Source organism: Rhododendron vialii, chromosome 9a (assembly GCF_030253575.1).
Source record: "Rhododendron vialii isolate Sample 1 chromosome 9a, ASM3025357v1".
NCBI lineage: Eukaryota > Viridiplantae > Streptophyta > Magnoliopsida > Ericales > Ericaceae > Rhododendron > Rhododendron vialii.
Genome location: NC_080565.1, coordinates 28631019 through 28654912, shown reverse-complemented (window position 1 = coordinate 28654912; position 23894 = coordinate 28631019). Strand labels below are relative to the sequence as shown.

General features: G+C 38.9%; 2 protein-coding genes across 5 annotated transcripts; one reads left to right on the top strand and one right to left on the bottom strand.

Moving 5' to 3' along the window:
• Positions 1-122: 122 nt before the first annotated feature.
• LOC131300830 (aminodeoxychorismate synthase, chloroplastic) lies at positions 123-13573 on the bottom strand. Of its 4 annotated transcripts, none has more exons than XM_058326830.1 (14): positions 13438-13573; positions 12058-12441; positions 11104-11235; positions 10459-10526; positions 10195-10259; positions 9921-9987; positions 8027-8314; positions 7822-7948; positions 6918-7180; positions 5873-5952; positions 5629-5731; positions 3707-3789; positions 1890-2507; positions 123-875 (listed from the first exon to the last, which is right to left on the bottom strand). In XM_058326830.1, exons 2-14 carry the CDS (start codon positions 12380-12382, stop codon positions 380-382), a joined length of 2715 nt encoding a protein of 904 aa, XP_058182813.1. In that variant the 5' UTR covers positions 12383-12441; positions 13438-13573; the 3' UTR covers positions 123-379. The 4 variants fall into 4 exon arrangements, with proteins under 4 accessions (XP_058182813.1, XP_058182814.1, XP_058182815.1 ...); XM_058326831.1 differs by having other exon boundaries at positions 123-872; positions 13438-13572; XM_058326832.1 differs by lacking the exon at positions 12058-12441 and having other exon boundaries at positions 13438-13539.
• Positions 13574-21728: 8155 nt separating this feature from the next.
• On the top strand, positions 21729-23642 carry LOC131300829 (protein ASPARTIC PROTEASE IN GUARD CELL 1). Its single transcript, XM_058326829.1, has one exon. It carries the CDS (start codon positions 21943-21945, stop codon positions 23386-23388), a length of 1446 nt encoding a protein of 481 aa, XP_058182812.1. The 5' UTR covers positions 21729-21942; the 3' UTR covers positions 23389-23642.
• The last annotated feature ends 252 nt before the right edge of the window (positions 23643-23894 follow it).

The following is a 23894-nucleotide window of genomic DNA, read 5'->3' as shown; positions in this document are numbered from 1 at the left end:
GAAAAATATCAACCCGATTGCAAACTCAACAAAATATTAGTTTTCCTAAATAACTCCGTAATTCGAAACACCAAACAAGTACTAGAAAACAAACTTTGGAATCCATGTCGGTGGAAATATAAAAAATGCAAACCAACACCACATGATTGGGGTATTTTCATGTAAAAACACTTCAACATTATTGGTTTCAAACAAAGCAAATCATGAAACCCTGTGAGAAACTCCAATAGTATGTTACAACATAGGCTGCAGTTCTCAGCAAGCCACCTTCAGATATCTCATGTTACAGCTTCAGAATTTCAATTTTAGGTCTTTCACCATACAGAAAACTAACACAAAATCTTGAACCCAGAAAAAGAATGATCAAATCACCCTCTAGTCACTGTAATCCGCGCTGATATTCCAAAACAGCATTAACAGGGGCTCTTGTTTTCAAAATCATTTCGTTGTACTCCTCTTCCGGTTTCGAAAGAGCGACAACAGCACCTCCTGCTCCTATGGAAGCCTCACCCTCGTGAATAACCACTGTTCTTATCACAATGTTAAGATCAAACGTTTGATTGTACGAGAAAAACCCTATGGAGCCAGAGTAGATTCCCCTAGAACAAGTTTCAAGAGAATCAAGGAGTTCCATTGACCTCAACTTTGGTGCTCCTGTCATTGAGCCACCTGGGAACGCTGCTTTGACACAATCCACAGCAGTAGCATTTGATCTCTTTTCTCCCCGGATGGTACTCACCATCGTGTGAACAGTTGCATAGGATTCCACTTCCATAAGATGGGGCACATGAACAGAGCCCGGCTTACAGACACGACCAAGGTCATTCCTTAGAAGGTCAACAATCATTAGATTTTCAGCCTGATCCTTTTCACTGCTTTGATAGAGAAGACAGTCTAAGTGACAACAGCTTTAAAGCAATTCCGAAATAGACTTAAAAGTATTTGACTGTGTTTTCAAAAGAATCTGGCAAGGTAGACGAGCAGAAAATGTTAAAACCCACTATGAATGTTGTTACAACATCCAACTCAAAACCAACTGAGAATGAGTGGAGAGGCCACTCAGACTCATAATACTTTTGGAGGAGAAAATTAACCGATAGGGGACAAACTCCATCATTCCCCCACGCTTGCGACCTCCGACTTGCATGTGAGAGGTAAACAAACGATCCATAACACATGGATCCCAACAAACAATAGCGCACTTATGGCACAGACAAGGGGGAACAAATTCTTCGAAATCCTATAGCTCTGGCACTTCCCCACACATGCAATCCCTGACCCGCACGTGGAGAGTTAAACAAAAGATCCATAGCATAGGGACCACACCAAACAACATGAACTTAAGGCACAAACAATGGGGCAAACAATCAAGAGAGTCTAGTCCAAAAAACTCCGAAAGCCTAGCTCTGATAGCATGTTAAAGCATCCAACTCAAAACCAACTGGTAATGAGTGGAGAGGCCGCTTAGGCTCTTATACTACTTTTGGAGGAGATAATTTACTGATGTGGGACAAACTCCAGCAAATGTTAAAAGGACGAGGGGGTTATGAATTTTAAGCAACCGAAAACCAATTGCTTAAAAACTACATAATACATGCTTTTTCAAGGAAACAAAACTATAGGCATTTGAACTGTGCTATTTTATGTCTGACTGTTAGCCAGGATACCCTTGTAACAATCATGGCTAATAATAATAATCTGCGTGCCATGAAGGGGCTAACTAATGCTCCTTAGTCCTTAATCTTTCCTCTCATTTGTCCTCTTATATTTTCTCTCTAACACTAGAAACCTAGTTTATTGTATACCAAGGCATTTTTTCTATTCTTCAGAAACTAACTGATTCTTATACATGAATGAACTAGGGAGACAGTACAGCGACAATGTTTTACCTGCATTGCAACTGCATTTTGAGCAGTTCGTCTTCCTCTGGTGTTGAACCACGAGCTATAGTACCTTTGATGGGTTTGGCTTCCAAAATACCATTTCTATCCAATCGCAGAAACCTCTCAGGTGAAGAACAGCAGATGCTCAAGTCTTCCTTTGAAAAATTTAGCCAAGCGGCATATGGTGCCGGATTCTTTTCTCTAAGCTTAAGGTACAGACCCATACAATCTATTTCCCCTATTCTCTTTCTCATCTGAGTTGTAAGACACAACTCGTAGCTTTCCCCATCCTTAATAAAATTCTGACATTTCTCAACATCTTTAATGTAGTGCTCTCTAGATTTCTCAGACAGAAACCCCACTTCCTTTGAAGTATCCAAGACAAGCTGCGAATAATATGATGTAACTTTTTCTGCTGCAGAAGCCTTTAAGCTCAAAAGCTTCTCCTCTACAAGATCCAACCATGCTGTCTGTAGAGTGCTCCTCTCAGTTAAGGACATAATATAAACATCATCATTTTGATGATCTATCACTAGAAATTTGTCTGAAAAGAAAAAACAAGCATCGGGTGTCCTTGATTTATGACTGTTAGATGCCACGCCACATTCAACTTTGAGGTTATACCTGTAAGACAAACACATACGTATCAGCATAATCCAAACTTTCCAATCCATCAGGAGAACTGTGGAAGTGTGTTGTATGTGTGTGTGTGCGCACGTGCGTGCAGGTGTGTGTATGTGTGTGTGTGTGTGTGAGAGAGAGAGAGAGAGAGAGAGACTCTGCACAAATCAATACTGACGTTCTCAGTATTGATCATTTCTCATTTCCATCATGCATGACCAAATTACGAACATTTACTACTACTATTCGTACTACCTAAAGTACCCCCTCATTAAGGTAGTTTTCTCAACCCTGGTTTTTTCTTTTCGATCTGCTAAACGAGAGATGTTTCAAAGAAAAAATTATTAAACAGAATAGGATACCTATTCCCTACAGGATGCAGCTTATGCCAACTTCAGGAATGTTATTTTACTCGACTATAACCAGGAGATATTGAGGATAATATTGATACATCAATCCATCAGCTAACAAATCGATCTTCATTTTTCATTTTGTAATCTCAATATGCCAGCTGATAACTAAACAGTTCATAATTGTTAACAGGTAGGAAGCACGTCGGTTTTCTTATCTGCTGCAAAACCAACTTTCTTGGTCCAGGTTAGAAACTGCGTGCAGCAGTCTACTTGCATACCAACCTGCCATGTGTTTCTGTTAGATTCCAACACCAATTTGGATGCTTAAGACTTCCCAACTTAGTTCACATCTAAAGTGTGTGAGAAAGATTGCATATTATGCTCTTATCGCATAAAGTTCCTCTCAAATTTGAAATTGAAGATGAATTGTTTTTGTTTATATTGCAGCCAGATAATCATGATGTCAAACCAAGACAACTCAAATTTACTTCCATACAGACACAAACGTATCATTCAAGGATATGCTGACTCATAAAATGCTGCCACGCATTCGCAGTATTTGTTTTATTCGCCTTCTTTAGGTGTTGATAAGAAAGAAATGATCTTGCTTTCCTAATATAATTTAATAGCATGGTAACTCTCAGCACATAAATCGGTTGTCCTATAACTGAGGAATTCAATAATCATGTTAGGTGCGCTTGTGGAGAAAACTGAAGCAGAAGCAAGCCAAAGAATATATACTGAAGCGTTAGAACAGGATGCATTATATCATGCTTTAACTGGAAGTCATGTCGTGAGGAATTGCAGAAATGGAAAGTAAATTTCGTACAACTAAATTTGACCACATACCCAATGTAACCGATATATCCACCATAAAAATCAAATGGCAATCCGTCAAAATCTTTTTCTTCATAAGAAAAAGACTGGAGCTCCTGGCAAACAATTACAAGAGATGATCATCAGAATTTCAATGGTTTCATACAATTCAAAATTGGCTTTCAGACAACAATGGGAAGTGTACAATTACTCAGACAAATTGGAAATTTTACCGTTCACATCATAAACGAAGAGACATCTCCCATTAACGACATCAGAGCAATAATCACATCTTATGGTAGACAAGATTGGCAGCCAGAAGACATTAACAGAACAACTAGAACACAAACTACTGCCATTACCTTAACTTGATTGAAAGAAATGATAATCCTAACAATAGTAGTGATAATACAATTTATTTATGGTATAGTCATTGTGAAGCGTAGTATCACATCGCCTAGGTACCAAAGTAATAAACATGAGGGCACCCTCACTTCAATATTTAGCCTTTGGGGTTGAGTTCTACCCAAGACCGTGTAACATGGTATCAAAGCTCGGTACTAGAGACGGGTAGGGTGCGTGACCCTGGCCTGCACGCAGCACGAGTGAGCATGTTGCACGTGAGGGAGGGTGTGAAGCAAAGTCCCACATCACATGGGTACCAAAGTAATATGAAGTATATAAACGTGAAGGCACTCACTTCAATAGTTAGCTTTTGTGGTTGAGTTCTACCCAAGACCGTGTAACATAATTGACACAAGTAGTTGGTGTCGTCATTGACACATGTAGTTGGAAGTTGCCACATCTACTACTTAGTTTCCATGTCTCCATTGTGGATGTTATTTAATGTTTTGTTCTACTTATGTTGTTCTAGGTACTCAAAACTTGGGGAGGGAGAAGGAGACTATTTTGAAAAAATTTAATAAATCTGACAAAAATCTCTAGGCGCCTATTTATCCCAGATGAATTGGCACAAGCGCTAGGCTCCCTCCCACCACTCGACTTGCGCCAAGCGATTTTTATAACATCGACCAGAGTCACCCCTTCCTTATCCACCACCACGCTCTCTCCCCTTCCACATCTCTCATGCAACCCCTTCCCTAATCTAGCACCCCCTCCCCCTTCCCCCTCACCAATCAGCCACCCCCACGGGTTATTCATTGAACCATCTTGTTTTCCATCTTCCGGTGAATCATTGTGTACTAAAATCCCCCCCTATATTTTCATTTCCATTTAGTGATTTAGTGCAAACATGTAACCGGCATTGTACATGTTAACGTACATACAATTTCGGACACACTGACAAAGGGACAAAAGGGAGTTGTGGAGAGTGGGTGTGGTGGTGGTAGTGCTAGGTGTAGGTTTGGTCCGCTGGAACAGGAATAAAATATATTAAGCAATGGACGAAGTACTTCTTTCCCAAACATATACTATATGGCTTTTTTACAAGTAATGCTAACAGAATAAGGGCTCCAGTTTAGTACAAAATAACAAGGGGCAAAGTGGGCAGTAAAAATTGACCTTGCCATAAATATAATGACGATGATGATAAATACTAATTACCTCGAAAAGTTCCTGGAAATCTTCTTTTAAGACATAAGTTTAGAAATGCAACGTGTTGTGATCCTCCTTCAAGGATAAAGCTACGTGTAGATAGTTTTGCACTTGTAGATTAAGTTTCAATAAGCAACAATCATACAGTTCACTAAAGGATTTATTGCATTTAATGACATGGGGATGGATATCTTCACGACGAGACCACTACATCTGTGACTTCTTGTCGTAAGCATTTTTGTTGTCCAAAAATTTTAGAAACGAAGTACTGCAAAGAAGCATCAACCCACAGTAGATAGATTAAATTCTATATACTTCTGTGATATAATGAAGTGGGTGGACTTGTCAAAGTATGAGAAAAGCAGAAAGTATATTCTATCAGAACAATGCTCAAAGCATACCTTGTTCAAAAATTCAAAGAAACCGTCTTCCAAATATGTACAACTAGTAGACCCCTGGGCATCCTCAATAAACAAATTGCCTCCACCTTTAAATGTCATATCACTGAAAAGGGGAGGTTGCATATATCACCTCTCATCTTAAAAAAGAAATTATCTCATAGCAAAATAAGAAAAGTCGAACAAATGCAGCTGGTTGTTGAGTCAAACAGTCTACGGGTTTATCTAAATCTTTCGCTATACACACCTTTGATCTGACAATCTGAATGTGACTTGCTTCCAGAGAGAGCCGCTTTTACCCCCAAAAAACGAAAATCGTGCCCTTTTCTAAATAGACATAAGAGGTTTGTTATGCATTAAATCTCCCAAAATTAGAGAGAGAAAACAAAGAAGATTATTACGAGCATCACTAAAATATCATGAAAAGACAAAAACAAATATACCAGTGCAAAGTAGGTTATCCACTACAACGTAATTTGACCATGTTTATCATCTCGAGCCAACTATTAAGACTGTTACACAGATTACAACTGTGTATTGTGACGTAGATTGTGACCAGGACAATGATTAGCAAGAACCCCCATAGGAATCCAAATATTAAAGATTGAAGCTTTCCACAAAAGGCATCAAATCTAAGAGGCCAAGTGACGCAGTACAGTGAGGAAGAACAGGGAGAGAAAATGCACCCAACTACACAAGGGTGCCCTCAACCCGAAGCACAAGGCCACAGCCTTAAGCTCTGTTTGGAACTTTGGGAAAGTTAAAAAAAAATTCTCTTCCTTTCCACTTCCTTTCCCAAGTTCCAAACAGAGCCTTGAACTCTCAATTCTTTAATCAAATTCTGACCATGAAGTCACCAAAGCCTCTTACATACAGGCTAAGAAACCCTAATATAACAGGAAACAAGAATCCAGATAATAGGGAAGATAGACCTATCACAAAAGTACCAAAACTAAAAAGTTATTTCGATCTATCCTACTAAACAATCATACTGATACTATACATACTATTTCATACAGCTACCATATATACGTCTTGGATGAAACTTTTCTTCCGTTCTGTCCACTAGCGGAAGAATATATCTGCTAAACTCTAGAGCAACGCAAGAGCACACAAAAAAACCTCAAAACTTTAGTACAAGATACACACTATCCTTTATATTGACATAGGTTTTAGCCATAAAAACAACTGAAATCAATTTTCAAACAGTAAAATTAAACAAGGGGTTCAAAGCCAAGTTCAGCGATAGAAAAGTTCAGCGATAGATTGATATCTCTAACTAAGACGCATACCTTTTCTATCGATGAACTATCCAACCAAAAGGTATTATTTGCTTTATGATCTCCGAACAGCTCACAAAAAATATTTCTTGCTCCACCAACTTGACTAGCCAACCTCTCAAGCTTCTTCCATTTCAACTTCAAAAATTTACCATGACTGCTTTGACGTGATGGATTTGCAATATTGCGCATGGTGCGGTAATTACTCTCATCCAACTTATTCATCAATTGTATATCTCTGAACAGCCGGTTTGATTGGGGCACCTGCATGCATGCTAAGTACAGCTCACTGCTCAGAGTAAATAATATGTCAGGTTCTACACATCCAATGCAAAAGGAGAAACAATAGGTTTATAAGAAAACCACGGGGTAGCCATAGAGAACTCTTCAGCTATCTTATACCATTACCCAGGCTGAGAGGAGGTTAAACCAGCCGATTAGTCACTACAAATCAACCCAGGAGGTTTAACACACCCCAAAACACAAGGCAGCTGTAACACCTTTCAGGTGCTAATGACATACTTGACAGTTACGAAGCCCCACGATAAAAAGGAATTCACAGACATCTTCGAATAAATTTAAGTTGATGAGTTCTTATTGAGCCCAAATAAATGATTCCAGAAGATGGTCTGGCTTGTACAACAAAAACCGAAATATTCAATGCTACGATAGAGAAATAGGATCAGTTTCAACGAAAATGATAGGTGGAGAGGAAAACCTAAATCCCCCCGAGGTGTATCATTAAAATGATATGAGTGTTCATTTTAACCAAACATAAAATCCCTTGATACGGGGATGGAGAAAAAGATTGATGTACAAACCCCAATAAATACGGACGTAAAAGCTTTGTTTGTGTTGGTTTGGTTTGGTCACAATAGCTATGACGAAGAATTACGGTCACAATGAAATAGTTTACCAGTATGATAGAATTTTCCCTTGCCAATGGAGGACGACCTCAACCTGAGCCAATAATCTTCAGTGATTTCCCTGAAATTCTTGAATATTTGTCTCCCATGACAGGTTGCAACACTCTCAGGGTGAAACTGAAATTCAAAACCAAAATTACCAGTTTTGGCACATACAAAAACAGTGTGTGGTAATTACAGGTCAAATGAACACACCTGCAAGCCATAGTGAGGCCTGGTAGAATGCATTATGCCCATAAGGACTTCTCCCCTCTTCATGTCCAAATCACAGGAAGGCCTAGAACTTCCATTTTTAGACTTTCTTGAGGAAGAATCAACAGATATTTTGTCATATACTGGACTTTGATAAGCGTGAGAGACACCACCATTAGACTTTTGGGTCCCATGAAAAGGAAGTGTTTTAGTGGAAGAGGTCCACGCTATAGGTATGAGTTCCTTTGGAAGTGATTCTACATCTACCACAAGGGAATGATATCGAACCACCTGAAGTAAGTCACAAAAGCACAAGAGTTAATCGTGGTGCTTGTATTCACTCTATTGGTGATAACTGCAGCATGCATTTAGGAATCAACACTATTAACAGTTTAACATCTCCAGCATTCAGACAAACTCCAGCATTCGATGAAAAGTTGTTAAAATTGGTGTCGTTCTTTTTTATTTGACAATTAGTAGATTTTAGAAAAGGCATCAAGGAGATGCCCATGTACAAAAGAAGGCATAGGATAAAAGGCCCTATAGATCAAGAAGCCTAAAGCTCAATCTAAGGAAAAAAACATGTACTCTACTATACTCCACTCTATACCCAAAAATATCTACCTGTCAACAAGTGATCAAGGGTAGTATTGCACTCCCTCAACTCTCAACCATATAAGCAAACTAGAAAGGAAAAGACTCTTAAGCCTAAACATAGGCCGCTCCACACCATCAAAATATCTACTATTCCAGTATTGCACTCCCTCAACTCTCAACTATGCAAACTAGAAAGGAAAAGACTCTTAAGCTTAAACATAGGCCACTCCACGCCATCAAAATATCTACTATTCCGCTCCTTCCAAATAAGCCACAAGCGGGATCAAAATCCAGAGCTTCCATCTTTGTCTACCCACTCTTCCCCTGAACAATTCTTGAATCAGCTCGATCACTGAACTTGAGAAAAGCCACAACATATCCCACCATACAAAAACCATAGCCCAAAGCTCCATCGCAACCAAACAATGAATATACAAGTGTGCCACTGATTCTCCTTCACTAAAGCACACACAACACCGATTTACATTAATCTTTATCCGCTGAATAAGGTTATCTATGGTAGGAATCTTGTCCTTAGCCACAGACCATGCAAAGACAGAAACCATGGTTAAAGCACGAGAAAGCCAAATGGATTTCCAGGGAAAGTATATGTTAGCACCTCAAACAAAAAATTGGTAAAAAGAGTTCACCTGGGAAGATCCGTTTTCCTCAGAATCCACCTCAAAGAATCCTCCCCTGCCACCAAGCCCGCAAATCTATAGCCTATACTTTGCCTAAAAGGGCCAACCAATAATTGAACTCCCAATCCTACCCCTCATTACGAAGAGAAATATCCCACATCACTGTCTCCCCATCCATCCAAAGATAATCCACCGAACGCCCCTCTCTACAAGAAATATCCCACATCATTGTCTCTCCATCCATCTAAAGATAATCCATCCAAAGAAATATCCCACATCACTGTTTCCCTATCCACCGCCAACTGAAATATACTCAACCTCTCACTACCACACCAAACGTGCTCCCATAATCAAGCGGAGACGATAGGAATATGCACATACGGCTACTTCAGTATCTATTTTGGGCAAGCATTTGACTAAACATGCAGCCTGTGTAATACAGCCAAAGTACTTTGTTTAGGTTACAAATGCTAAAGCAAACATAAAGGTTTATGGAAGACCCACTATTGTCCCAATTTAGTTGCAAAGGGTGCTTTGCAAGGCACTTTCAACTCCTTCACTAATTGTTAACAATTGGAAAGATCTCACATAAAACCTAAAATCAGGACAGCAAGGGAATTAATCAATATAAACTCTTTTACATATATATTCAAACTGACCTTGAACCCTGAATTTCTGCCAGAAGGAATATTGTTGAATAGTCTACATCCATTGTGTTCAATTTCACTGTATAGAGCAAGGACAGAAGTTAATAAGCGTATTACAACGATGACAACCAACATTTTGAAAAAGATTGTCAAAATATTACTACATAGAGTAAGCAACTGCATAGTACTCTAAGTCAGTAGAGCAGTTCCCAATGGAAAATGGTAGTCTTGTTTAATAAATGACACTAGGAAAAGCCAGTAACCTTACAACTATAGTTCACCTTACCTCAAACGTCCATGAACTGGTTCAGATGCATGGATAACTTGAGCACCATTCACGTAGCCTAAAGCCTGTTGAATCACTGAAAGTACTTAGGTCAATAAGCACAAAAACAATGCAAATGCCAACTTGCATTTTTAAGCCAAAAGTATGGCAATAGGAGGCACTTGTTATAGTCTATCTAACGTCGCAAACACGCACAAGTAAGAGACTGCAGATTTGGCCTCAATGCACCGAGAGAAAAAATCAAATACAATAAGAGAAAAGTACCTGGTGCCCAAGGCAAACACCCAAAATAGGTATGTCCCTGCACTCAAGTAGCAGCTTAAGACATATTCCTGCAAGATTCAAAAACAGATTGCTACACAGCACAAGAATTTTACAAAGCAAACAAAAACACGCAAAAAAAAAAAAAAATTTAAGATTCTGACTACCAAAGTGACTAGAACTGTTTTAGTTGTCTTTGTTATTGGTCCAGTATGTCTCAGCGTAAGTTTTAGGGTACTGCCCATTGATCACTATTAATTCAATACATATACAAAAAATATAAATCCCCCTAAAATTCAGTTTGTAAATTTCTTTTCGTTTATCCCTGCCACACTTTTACTTTGGAAAAACTACCACCCAAAACGAAACAGAAATAACAACCTTGATCACAGCACAAACCCATGGTTGTCTAACAAACTAACGCATGTCTAACAGACTAACACATCCAAGATTCTTCCGCCAGCAAGATGCCAAGGTAAATCATTGTTCAGATTAAATAACCGTACCACCATCAACACAAATATCTTAAACTATCAACAACTAAACATTAAACTTCCAGACAATTGCATGATTTGCATGCCTTTTCCTTTTGGATGGTAAATTATGCATTGAAAGATGACATCAATTGCAATAGTCATTGTATCCAACCTATATCTGCTGAGCATGTTGGAGAGCCAGGACCTGGTGATATGACAATATTGTCGAAGGCATGTTCTTCATACAAGTAATGGTACATGTCTTCCCATGTCCATTCATCATTCCGAACGACTACTGGAGGTACTGGAAGTATAACAAGAAAAAGGAAATGTGTCAAAACAAGGTCCATTGTCCAATAAAATACCAAAATTTCTCTTTCGATTTCATCCGGTGACATAGATAAAACTCATCAGCTTAGTTTTTTTCTCAAATTAGCGGCCCATGATAATGCAGAGAGATGTAACCAAATTGTCAGCGCACAAACACAAAAAGAAAGTTTAAACTTTAAACTACTGCTTCTAGTTATGTAAAACTTAATATAAATAGGTTATAATTTAAGAAAATTCCCTATATGCAGTGCTCACCTGGATTCAATCTCTGTTCTGATACAAATGTGGAAGTGTCATTACGGAGTATCTAACATATCAGAATTGTCATACTGCATGCCTAGTATTTGCCGTTCAGCATGGAGGATATGCTCTATGCAGCAAGCTGGTTCAGAATATGTGCGCTTATGGTGATAACAGAAAAAGCAAACCAATTTGAGAGGCAATCATGCAGTTCAAAATTGGTCATGATGGTCGATTTCACAATTTTATGGTGTCCATCAGCACTTGGTAGCAAACTTTTATTAGTGACTCAGTCATATATTGGGCACGACAATTGAAATTGTTTCTGTTGTATCAAAGTTAATCTTAATTGCATCTAAACACGTTGAAGAGGAGGATCAGTATGTCAACGACCAAACTGTCAAAACAATAAATAAAAACCCACTTATATAATACAAAATGGAAGATCAGAAAATACAGAAGACAGATTGTGCATTATTACCATGAACAATCAGCAATATGGTATAAGAAGCATATAATTGCAGGAAACAAAGAATTCCTGAGCACGAGAGCTTACATCCATTAATGATAGACAACTCTTGGTAAATATTGTACGTGTAACTATCATAGTTGTCAATCAACAATGTCCGCACAAATTCCAGCTTCCGAGTTGGCTCCTCCAACCTTCTCTTTCCCATATATACTAAGTCCAAGTGTCCCGGTTCCATATCACTAGAAACCACTACCTCTCGAGCTTCATTATTTAACACTTGAAACTTGTCTTTCCTGATGGTCTTACCAACCCTAATAGAAGGTTTAGGCACTTTCATGTTTTTCCTTAGCAACACTTCGAAGCATGGAGGTGTTATCTCAGAAGGTAAAGCGCCCAAAGTGAAGTTCATTTTTGTTCAGAAGGAAGAATAACGAACAAGTTCAAAAGGCTCAATTAGCTGCAAGCCATCTGCAGAATAAATTACACACCATTCAGATACACATAAAATTTCCACGGGACTCCGTTTTGTAGTTATGAGCATATTGGTAGACCTTATCTCCATAAAAAGAGTTGTAAACCTTGAATATAACGCCCAACTTATGTAGACAATATTGCACAAATATATAGGAAGAATACAAACATATACCCACGTGCATACAGTACTTGTACGCACAATGCTTAACAAACACAAGCTGCAGACATCTACCATGACAAGACCAAATACTACAATACACACACACACACACACACACACACACACACACACACACACATAAATATAAATTACTGAACATGAATAAGTAACGAAGTATGTTTTAAAACCACTTAGAACACAACTTCGAGTGTTCTAAATAAGGGATTGAATCCCCACGCATGTTGACCACGCCGTCGGACTACACATCGAAGTTTCTCCAATACAGCAATACCCCATAAAAAATAAGAAGGTCGGCAAGGATGGTTTAATTGTTTCTAAATTGCAAGAGCCTGCTATACTGGTAACCTAATCATCTACACAGGATATGTAGCCAAAAACGCATAAATATTGTGAAAGTAATCTTTAATTATCTCTTCAGCCAAAAGCGCACCGTCTCGATATAAGATAGGAGTTGCTTCAAAATGGTTTGGCAACAAGGCAACATAGAGAAATTAAATGCATCTAGAGAAAAGATTTTTTCGAACTGAAGGTGAAATTATGAAAGTGGTTAATTATGCCAATACGTGCATCAGTTCGAGGAACAAGCGTGCGCATCGTACAAAAAAACACGCAAATCATGCTGTTCGTATTCAAGACAAGATGACGAATGGTAGCGAGAAACGCTAGTTAGACAGATCTTGAGAAAACGAACAGACAAGAATAGAAAACAATCGCACAGGAAATCGAACAGAAAACGGAGAAGAAGAAGTGCTGAAAACAGCGCAAATGAGAAGAGTTGAAAACAGCTTAAGTAAGGTCGATTTGCTAACCTTGGCTTTCCTTAGAGGTAACGGAACCCCATAGCTGTGGTGATTATGGAAGTTCGCAACAGACTCTGGTGCATTGCCCAGAGAGAGAGAGAGAGAGAGGGAGGGAGGGAGGGAGGAGGCGGTGCCATGTTGTTATATTTAGGGTAAATACGACAGCGGTCCTAAAGTATGCGATTTGTCTCAATGTCGTCCTTTTGGTTTCAGTTATGTCAGTTCCATTCATGAACTTTCTAATTTGATTTTAATTGGACCCTATGTAAGGATAGGATTCTGAAAGGGGAGGGGGAAAAATTAGGCAGACATGATAAGGGTTCCAACCAACTAGAGATAAAGATTTGGAGATAATAGTACTACACAACTCAACAAAAAAATAACTCTCAGCAAATACTGTTTTGTTGAAATTTTATATTTGAATAAAATATTATGTAGGATAATTGAAAATCTTTTGCATGTGAATGACGGATTAATTTCTATTGTGTAAAATGTGTAGTTTTTTAATGTCTCTTGTTTTGTCATTGTCACATGTATTTTGTCAGCCTTTTACTATATATATATATATATATATATATATATATATATATATATATATATATATATATATATATATATATATATATATTTAGACACTAATGTTGTTCACATTATTCAAATAATATTACGTAAATAACTGATTAATGTTATGTCTAATGATTTGTGTTTTACATACGTAAACATGGCATCATCATCTATTTTGGCTATTAACCCTTTCATCCCATAAACACGCCCAATAAATAGTAGCCAACAAACTAAATTTTCAATAGTTGCTACGTGAGTAAGTTTTCATACCAAAAATGCACGCAGTACAAAACGAAAAAAGTGTAAGATATGTCGTTGCTAAAGGCGTTAGGAGTTTAATTTCACAATTAAAAAAAGTTACGTAGGTTTAAGTATTATATCTCCTTTTGCTCCATTTTTGAAACAACTACCTCTTTTGGCAAATGGTGATGTCCGATGATCATCATAAATATGTTAGTAAATAATTTGTGGACTAGTTTTTGTGTGTCAGGATTAAAGCTCATTACTAAAATTAGATTGATAAATCTATTCACAATGGTTGATACCATTACTTGTGTAGAATTCGTAGCAATTTCTTACTCTACATGTCATTTGCTTTTTGCTTTTTTACTAATAATGAACTCCAAACAGGTAGAAAATTATTGTTTTTTCAATTTTTCGTATTCCCCCGACAAGAATATGGATCATACGAAATCATCATATACCACACCTCTCTCACAACACAGATGAGTTTTCTTGTATGTCCCACATCGTGACCACATTGGGTGTGAGGAAGGGAGGGATATATCCTCATTTTACATTCCTTGCTTCTCCCGTGCTCTATCTTGTATCAAGGTGTTGGTGTTAGACGTAAATCGGTGTCTGCTAGTGTTACCCATTTTATCCTCGTTTTGAAGGAGAAAGTCATACACTGTTACCCTTATTTCAAACTCCCAGTTAGAGTTTCCGACGGGGCTATCAACGATTGGACCAATTAAAATTAGGGCTGCTCGCGGTTCGGTTCAGTTCGGATTTCTAGGAATCCGAGAACTGAACCGCTGGTCGCGGTTTTTACAAAATGAAATCCGTGTCCGGACCAAAAGTCCTACAGTCCGGTTCCAATCCAATCCGTGACTCCCGGATCGGTTACGGTTTTATCCACAGATTTTAGCAAAAATAAAGCTCAAACATATATCCCACAATAAAAAAGAAGAAGGTTACATTCAGAATTAAGTTTAACACCACCAGAAAAGTACTTGTTACATAAACTACCAAAAATTTACTTTAGAAATCAAATTCAAAAGAATCTAAGACACTAGTAGGATTGTATCATTATAATACATTACATTACATAAAAGAATCGGAAAAGAAACAAACTTCTGAAACTCAATTAGGGTTACCCGTAATTTATACGAAAAAACTACGATTTACTCCTTATGTTTTATAAACATCTACATTCTATCCCATTATTAAGATAAAATACTAAAATTGGTGGAAAAAAGTGTTAACATTACTAACAATTTATTATATAAATACACATATATAGATATATTATTTATATAAAATAAATATCTCACGGTCCGGTTCGGTTAATCTACGGTTTCGTAATGAAAATCCGTGGATCGAACCGTGAGTCACGGTTTTCTAATTTTTCAATCCGTGTCCGGACCATTAATCCACGGACAAAATCCAAAAGGTACGGATCGGATCGGACCGGTTTCACGGTTCAACGGATTTTTTGAGCAGCCCTAATTAAAATCATAGTATTAGAAAGTGTAAGGATGAAATCGACATGATTGAAATAGTAATAAGGATAAATTGATACATAGTGCATACTTTAAGGACTATCTTCATATTTTACCCAGTTACTTTCTTTCGGAAAAGTGGAATTGTTGGGTTGTTGCAATGTTGAATCTTCAAACGGAAAAAGGGTCGGGTGGGGTTGGTAAACAACAACTTAACTCCCCAAATCCTTTGAATGGGCACGGGCTGCCCACGTGTGGAAAAAAAGTTTCAATACAACATTTTTCTTGCAAGACCCTCCAACGTAACGTGGGTTTTATGTATGTGTGAGTCTCAAATGTCACCCCATGTCAAAGAGGCATTTCAAATAATAATTGCATTCGGATCAAAAATAATAATAATAATTGCATTGAAAATTTTCTCCACGTGATGAGCTTATGGTCTCTCTTTTTTTCCCCAAATCAGAGTTAAGTTATTTTTATTTTGTTTATCTTCGGAGTTGGGTTATGTTGTTCCTAAATTTTTGTTCTGGTTTTGTTTTTGGTATTATTAAGTTTTTGTCTTTTTTAATTTTTTATTATTAAGTTTTTGCGTTTTTTTATTGTAAATTTTTAGATTAATCATTCATCATGATGAGAGAAATCAGAAAATTATAAATTGTGAACCAAAGTTAATACAAATTTGGGACGACATTAAAAACAAAAAAGACGGTCATTTCGTACTTTTTTCATCTTTTGATATTTATTTTTTCCTTTGATCGTAATATGTTATTTTCTAAACTTCTCTCATCGAGACGAATGAGCAATCCAAAAAAATTTATCGTGAATCTAACGAAAACTCATAAAAAAACGAAATTAATACCGAAACAAAAATTTAGGATGAACAAGAAGCATTTATATTTTCACTGTCGTTATATTTTATGGAACAAATTTCATCAAATTTGCTAAGTATCTCAACTAAGTTTTTTATAGATAATTTTTACTATATTATCATAATTTACAATCGTTACTATATTGTCATAATTATTTTCTTTTTCATGAGAATAGTTTTAAAAAAAAAAGTTTTCTTGTATGTGTGAATAATATTTTGTACTTTACGTGTGCATTTGATAGGGTAAGAAATGTCAAATTGGATGCAATTATGTTGGAAATCAATCGAAAATAATGGGGAAAATGACGGCCAATGACGTATTTTGAAAATTAATACCCACTAAGAAAATGCCTTTGACGGGTATTAATTATCAAAACACGTCATGAGCCATCATTTTCTCAAAATAATAATTGCAGCAGAGTCTTGCCTTTTTTCTGGCATGTCATGCTCAGGAAAAACTAAGTACAATGAAACGTTAAAAAATAGACTGAGCTACCCTTGCTACGGGGTCCTCAATACATCTTATCAAGAGTCAAGAAAGCTCTAAAAATATGCAATATGAATCTTATTTAATAGATCTCAATTTTTTTTATAAGACAATTATTTCAAAAACATAAAACATAATATACATCAAGAGATATAAGCTATTGAAAATGCACGCAAAATTGTAGTGAACAATTAAGAGCCCGTTAAAAAATTAGATTTCGGTCAAAAAATTTTACTTTTTAGATTCCTCTTGACGTGAGGATGCAATAATCCCCCAAAAAATGACAATAAGCCAAGTGATACGAAAAAAATTTGAATAAGACAAAAAATAAGCCAAAGTGGCTTATTTGTCCGAACACCCCCTAAATAGAGACGGAGGGAGTATGCAAAAAGATCTTTAAATCTAGAGATTGAATGGTACTTGAAATGACATGTTTTAAGAGCATCCACACCAGCCTTGGTATACCTCAACCATGGGCTAAAGTGATGAGCACAACACAAAAAAGTTACCTCAAGGTCCTCAACCGTGGGCTAAAGTGACGAGCACAACATAAAAAAGTTGGCAAAATCCATGGGCATCAGTCTCGCTTCCTCCCTCGTTACTTTACAAAATATGTAAATTTGCTACAGTGCCTCGTCAAGAAGAACGAACAATTGTTCATCAGGTAAACATATTATATTCAAGCAATCAAAGCCAGAGCATGAAGGGTTTTGGGACCTGCCGTCGTGGCCATTGATGGTGGCGGAGGAGAGGTAGTTGCCTTTCAATGGCCGATGATGGTGGCGGAGGAGAGGTAGTTGCCTTCGATTTCGCACGTCCACGTACGATCGTATGATCATCGGCTGAGAAAAAACATATCAGATATATGCTCTGTTCTTCTTTGAAAGGCTATTAGGCAAGCGGTCAGGCCTTCCGGGTTCCATTTTCTCTCTCCAAAAGACTCTCTCTCTCTTTGTAAAGAACGTGGTGGGGTAGGGGAAAAGAGAGAGGATTGGAGAGACATCAGTGGACAGAAAAGGGCTTGGGTTTGGTGGGGGAAAATACTAATATTTAATTGAGTAAAGAGTGAGAGTAAAGAGTCTGTTTTGTGTAAATGTAAAAAAAATGACTAGCAGAAGTAGAAAAATAGTTTTTGAGGATTAATTTGATCCAAAATTAAATGAGATTGATGCGAATGCTCTAAGCGTGTAGTAAACTGCATGAATATTTGGTTGAGATACTCGAATATAACATCTAGAATAAAAAAAATTGCACTTTGACTTTCTTAGTGGTCAAAATTGCAAATAACACAATTTCTAATGCCTTGTTTGGATAGTTTCTTGAAAAATATTTTCCAACTCATTACTCATGCTTTCAATTACGAAGTATTACTCTAATTTCTCTCTCTATTTTTATTTTTTTTTGATCCACTCAAATTTCATTCATAATAAAAAACGTCATACGACATCTACAGATTTCACTCAAAACCACGAAAAGGAACAACAAGAAGAACTGAAAAGGACAAATTGCAGCCTAAGACCAGGGACCTCTTCACACCGCCACTTACTCAAAGGCAGGGTCGGGACACGTGGAGTATGAATCCAGACAACAATTTCTTTCAAGAATCAAAACCCTAATTGTAGTGATCAGTACAACACATAGAAATCTGTCTTCCTCAAAGTGGTAATCCAAAAGCCACAACGCCGGCGAAACCGCAAAGCAAAAACACAAAGTGATTTCCCTTCGCAGGCGTGGACGCCACTCCAAAGAGCAAACTCCCGCTGGCATGCGGAGTTCTGACCGCGGAAAGGCAACCGTTGAAAATCAACGCAGCTCCGCGGCCACGGCGGGCAGACAACCAATCAGAGGCAGCTACCAAACCAAACCAGGACAAAGAAAATTAACCATATGCAAAGTTATTTACCCACCACCGCACCCTCCGAATCTGGGGGAAACCTAAACCGGAAACAAAGTCGGACTGGAAAAATAGTTGGTGAAAACAGGATCGAAACGAAACCCTACCAAAAAAGGAAAACCCTAACCCCAACATCCCATTATTACCTCGACGCCGGCCACCATTCACCAGATCTGAGTGGAAAGGGCTGAGTCCGGTCGAAAACAGGCCCATCGAATGTCGCCCGGAAGCTTGAACACCTGAATCTCAAAACCACATGCCAAACTAGACAAAAAATGGATACCCCAAACGAAGGGGAGAAGAAGAGGTGATGGAGAGAGGGAGAGAGGGAGGGGGGGAACGAAGGAGGAAGCGGCCCCCCTCCCCCAAAGCTGAAACGATTAGGATGGAGGTTTCTGGTTGCCGAGAGAGAGAGAGAGAGAGAGAGAGAGAGAGAGAGAGCGGAAGGGGGGATTGGTTCGAGATGTTTACCCTCAATTTCTCTCTCATCTCTCCAATTATTATTCTAATTTTTATCGCTCTATTAACTCATTACTCTTATTTCCAATCATTATCCTAATTTCTCTTTTCACTCATTATCCAAAAATCAAACTCAAAAGTTTTCAAAATATCATCCAAACAAGACAAGCACAACAAAACTTAATTTTCAGAAATGTGTTTATGTTAAATGGATTTCAAAAATCATTTTCTGGACATTTACTCTCTTTTACGACATTTTGTGTGTTCTCAATTTCATGTACTGGACAGCAACATTTAAATAAACTTGTGCCATTATCATTTATCCACTTATTTAAAAAAAAGAAAAAAAAAAGGTTATTTGACCACCACAGCCTGTTTTTTCTTTAGTTTACAATCATGAGACATCTCCACATGAAAAAGAAGCTATGATCACAATTCACATCCTCCCCCATGCCATTCCTAATTTTACCTAATCATGTCGGTACCAAAAAGAAGAAATAGTACTCCACTAAAAATCCATTCAATTGTGACTTGAGCCATTCATTTTACAAACCATATTGTTAGTTACTACATCCACATCAAACATAAAGTCAATTAAAAATGATAATCAAAAAATTATCAAGAGAATAATGGTGTTAGGGCACTACGAGAGATCAAGACAACAAATAGGTTTTTCGAGCCTGAGGTCGCGTTTTTTTTTTTTTGCCATCTATTCTATCATAGAGAATTTGGAGAGGAGAATATGTGCTTACGAAAATTGAATCCTGCCTAAGTCCATAGAGTATATAAAAAAGACATCAACTGCACTTCATTCCAGTTACGCCTCAGAGTAGAAAAAGAGCTTGAAATGGAGTAATCTCTTCACCGCATATACCCCAATCAACTCATTATTTTCCGCCTTGATGTACTCCCGAAAGCAACAAAAACACCGGTCAAAGATTAGCCAATAAAAAGGGACTAATGTCGGTGTCATCATTATCAAGAAAAAGAAAAGGGACTAAGGTTGTAGACCCCCCCATTCCCCTAATGTTCCCCTCTCCCAAGGTCCCGATAGGAAGGAAACCTTTACAATGACATAATCAACGACATCATGCAAATTATACTGAAATGAAATCCCAAACCGGGATAAATTCCTCTTCCTACCCCATCGCTCTATTCCCCACCATACTTTCATTTTTTGTCCATATCCCAGAGTCTAAAACTATAATCCGAAACCGTTCACCTTATAACATCTTCAATCCATTTTTTAAAACATAAAAATAGAGAATGAATGTGACATATTGAGAGAAAATTTTGTAATTTATTTTCTTTTTTAATACTTTTTAAAAATTTTGACTCCAAATTTACTTTTGGGTCTTCAAAAATAGAGACCCTATCCCTATTTTAAAGACCAAATATCTAAAAAATACCATGAGTCACTCTAAGATTCTCTTATAAAGTGCAAAAAGAGGAAATAAATTACAAAATCTTATCTTAATATGTCACATTCATTATCTATTTTTGTGTTTTAGAACTTGGTTAGAGATGCTCTTATAGAACACGCAAAAACCTTTAAGAGCCCGTTCCAGAACACATTCTTAAAAAATAAGTACTTATTTCATATTTTCAAACTCAAAAATAATGCAAATGAAAAATAATTTTTCAATTTTTTTTGCACCGTATTAAAGATCTCAATAAGATATTTCAAACAAGATCCATATTGCATATTTTTATATTTCAATAAACCTATTATTTTTGAGCATGAAATTGCCTTTTTAAAAAATAAGTACTTATTTAACGTTGCGGAACGGGGCCTAAGCCTGCAAAATCTCAGTATGATCGGGAATTGACAGATGCGTGAAAACGTTGCAAACTTTTATGAAGAATGAATGATAAATATGTTCTATAGTTAAACCTTACAATTTACGGAAGGAAAAGTAAACTTTTTCGCATATCCATCAATCTCCGATGATACCGGGATTTTACAAGTTACGTTTATTTTTGCATGTTAACAATTCGGATCATAGTTTCAAACCCAAGATATGGACAAAAGATAAGAGTTGGGATGGGGGATGGAAAGGAATTGATCTTAATCCAATACTTATCTAATCTAATCCAACCGCTCAACAATTCCCCTTCATTCAAAGCTCCCCTCTCGCTTACTGCTCTTGTTGCCCCCCAAAAACAAGTCCTCCGTGACCGGAGAAATTTTTCGGTACTAATGGATACATTCACTTAGTACCCGTTCGTCACATTCAAACCGTCTAATATACTTTTAGACAGTTCGAATTAAAATTCTCTTTCTTCTCTCACCCCAACACTTTTTTTCATTTTTCTCTATTTAAATCCGAACCGTCCGAAAACGCAATTGACTGCTCTGATGATGCTCTGAGAGGACACCACGAGGTACGCAACGGCACTGAAATTTTTTTCCCCGTGACCGGCTCTACTTCCCATCTTCTCTCTCCTCTTAATATATAAACCCATCTCGAGCCTCACTCATCAAAACCCAGTATCATCACTCTCTCACTCCACAACAATGGCGGAGAGAGTGTCTATCTTTTCCGTTTTGTTCGCTCTCTGTTTCTCCGTCGCCCTCTCCAGAACCCTGCCTCCGCAAAACCCCAGAACCGCCACCCTCGACGTCTCCGCTTCCATCCAAAAAACCCTCGAAGTGTTCTCCCCCGAGTCGACTCAGCTGAACCAGGCCTTCTCGCCCCCGTCGTCATCCCTCTCTTTCCGGCTGCATTCCCGGTCCACGGTCCACAGAGCTCAGCACCGCGACTACAAGTCCCTCACCCTGGCTCGACTCGGCCGCGATGCCGCCCGGGCCAAATCGCTCCAGGCCCGGCTGGATCTGGCGATCAGCGGCATTGCCGTGACGGATCTGGAACCGGACGGTGATATGGTGTTCGAGGAGGAGGCGTTGCGGGCGCCGGTGATATCGGGGACGAGCCAGGGCAGCGGCGAGTACTTCTCCCGGGTCGGGATCGGCCGCCCCCCGAGCCAGGTCTACATGGTGCTCGACACCGGGAGCGACGTCAACTGGGTGCAGTGCGCCCCCTGCGCCGACTGCTACCAGCAGACGGACCCCATCTACGAGCCCTCCTCTTCGACGTCGTTCTCCCCTCTCACCTGCGAGACCAAGCAGTGCAAATCCCTCGACGTGTCCATGTGCCGCAACAACACGTGCCTCTACGAGGTCTCGTACGGGGATGGATCGTATACCGTGGGAGACTTCGTGACGGAGACAGTAACGTTCGCCGACTCGGCTTCTGTGTCTGACATTGCCATCGGCTGCGGCCACAACAACGAGGGCTTGTTCGTGGGAGCAGCTGGGCTGATCGGCTTGGGAGCCGGCGCGCTGTCGTTCCCTTCCCAAATCAACGCCTCTTCCTTTTCCTACTGCCTCGTGGACCGCGACTCTGATAACTCCTCCACTCTGGAGTTCAACTCTGGGACGCCGTACGAAGCCGTCACGGCCCCGTTAATCCGGAACAGCAAGCTCGACACGTTCTACTACGTCGACCTAACGGGGCTCAGCGTGTCCGGGGAGTTACTGTCAATCCCTCCCTCGTCGCTGCGCCTCGCCGGCACCGGCGACGGGGGAGTCATCGTCGACTCCGGCACGGCGGTGACGCGGCTGCAGTCGAAGGCGTACGCCTCGCTCCGCGACGCCTTCGCCAACGGGACGAAGAGCCTGCCGTCCACCAGCGGCGTGGCGCTGTTCGACACGTGCTTCGACCTGTCGTCGATGACGAGCGTGGAGGTGCCGACGTTGTCGTTCCGCTTCTCGAACGGGAAGGAGCTGGCACTGCCGGCCAAGAATTACGTGATACCGGTGGACTCGAACGGGACATTCTGCTTCGCGTTCGCGCCGACGGAGTCATCGCTGTCGATCATCGGGAACGTACAGCAGCAGGGGACGCGCGTCAGCTTCGATCTTTCCAAATCCACGGTTGGGTTCTCCCCGAATAGTTGCTAGTTTTAAGCTTAAACCGGTTTAATGGATTTTATTTTATTTTGTTTCGTGTAGTTGTTGGTTTTAGATTGCACTAATTTGATTTGAGTGAGTTGGATAGTGTGGGCCCGCCTAATAAGCGTAAGGTGATGCAGAATGCCCGTGGCCTGTGGTTGTGTGCGTGATTATTACGTAGCTAGTGCCCGGTGGTTTTGTATAGTGGTATAAATTAATTGGAGGTTTGAGGGTAACAGAGGAACACCGGTGAAGAAGTTACTTGGGTCCGTTTTGCTAAGGAAAATTTTTTGAATTAAAAGTGATATATGATGAAAAAATGACATATTTTGTAAAATAAAAAATAAGTAAAAAATAAAAATTTTAGCAAAACGAAGCCTTATAGTACTCCACTAGAAATGTATATGAACTCGTAAGATGTTGGACGGGTGAGGACTGGTAATTGAAGAAATTGATGCTCGGCTGGTTAAAGTTCGATCCGCCTTGGCTCATTTAGTTATTGAGTCGGGTTTTGG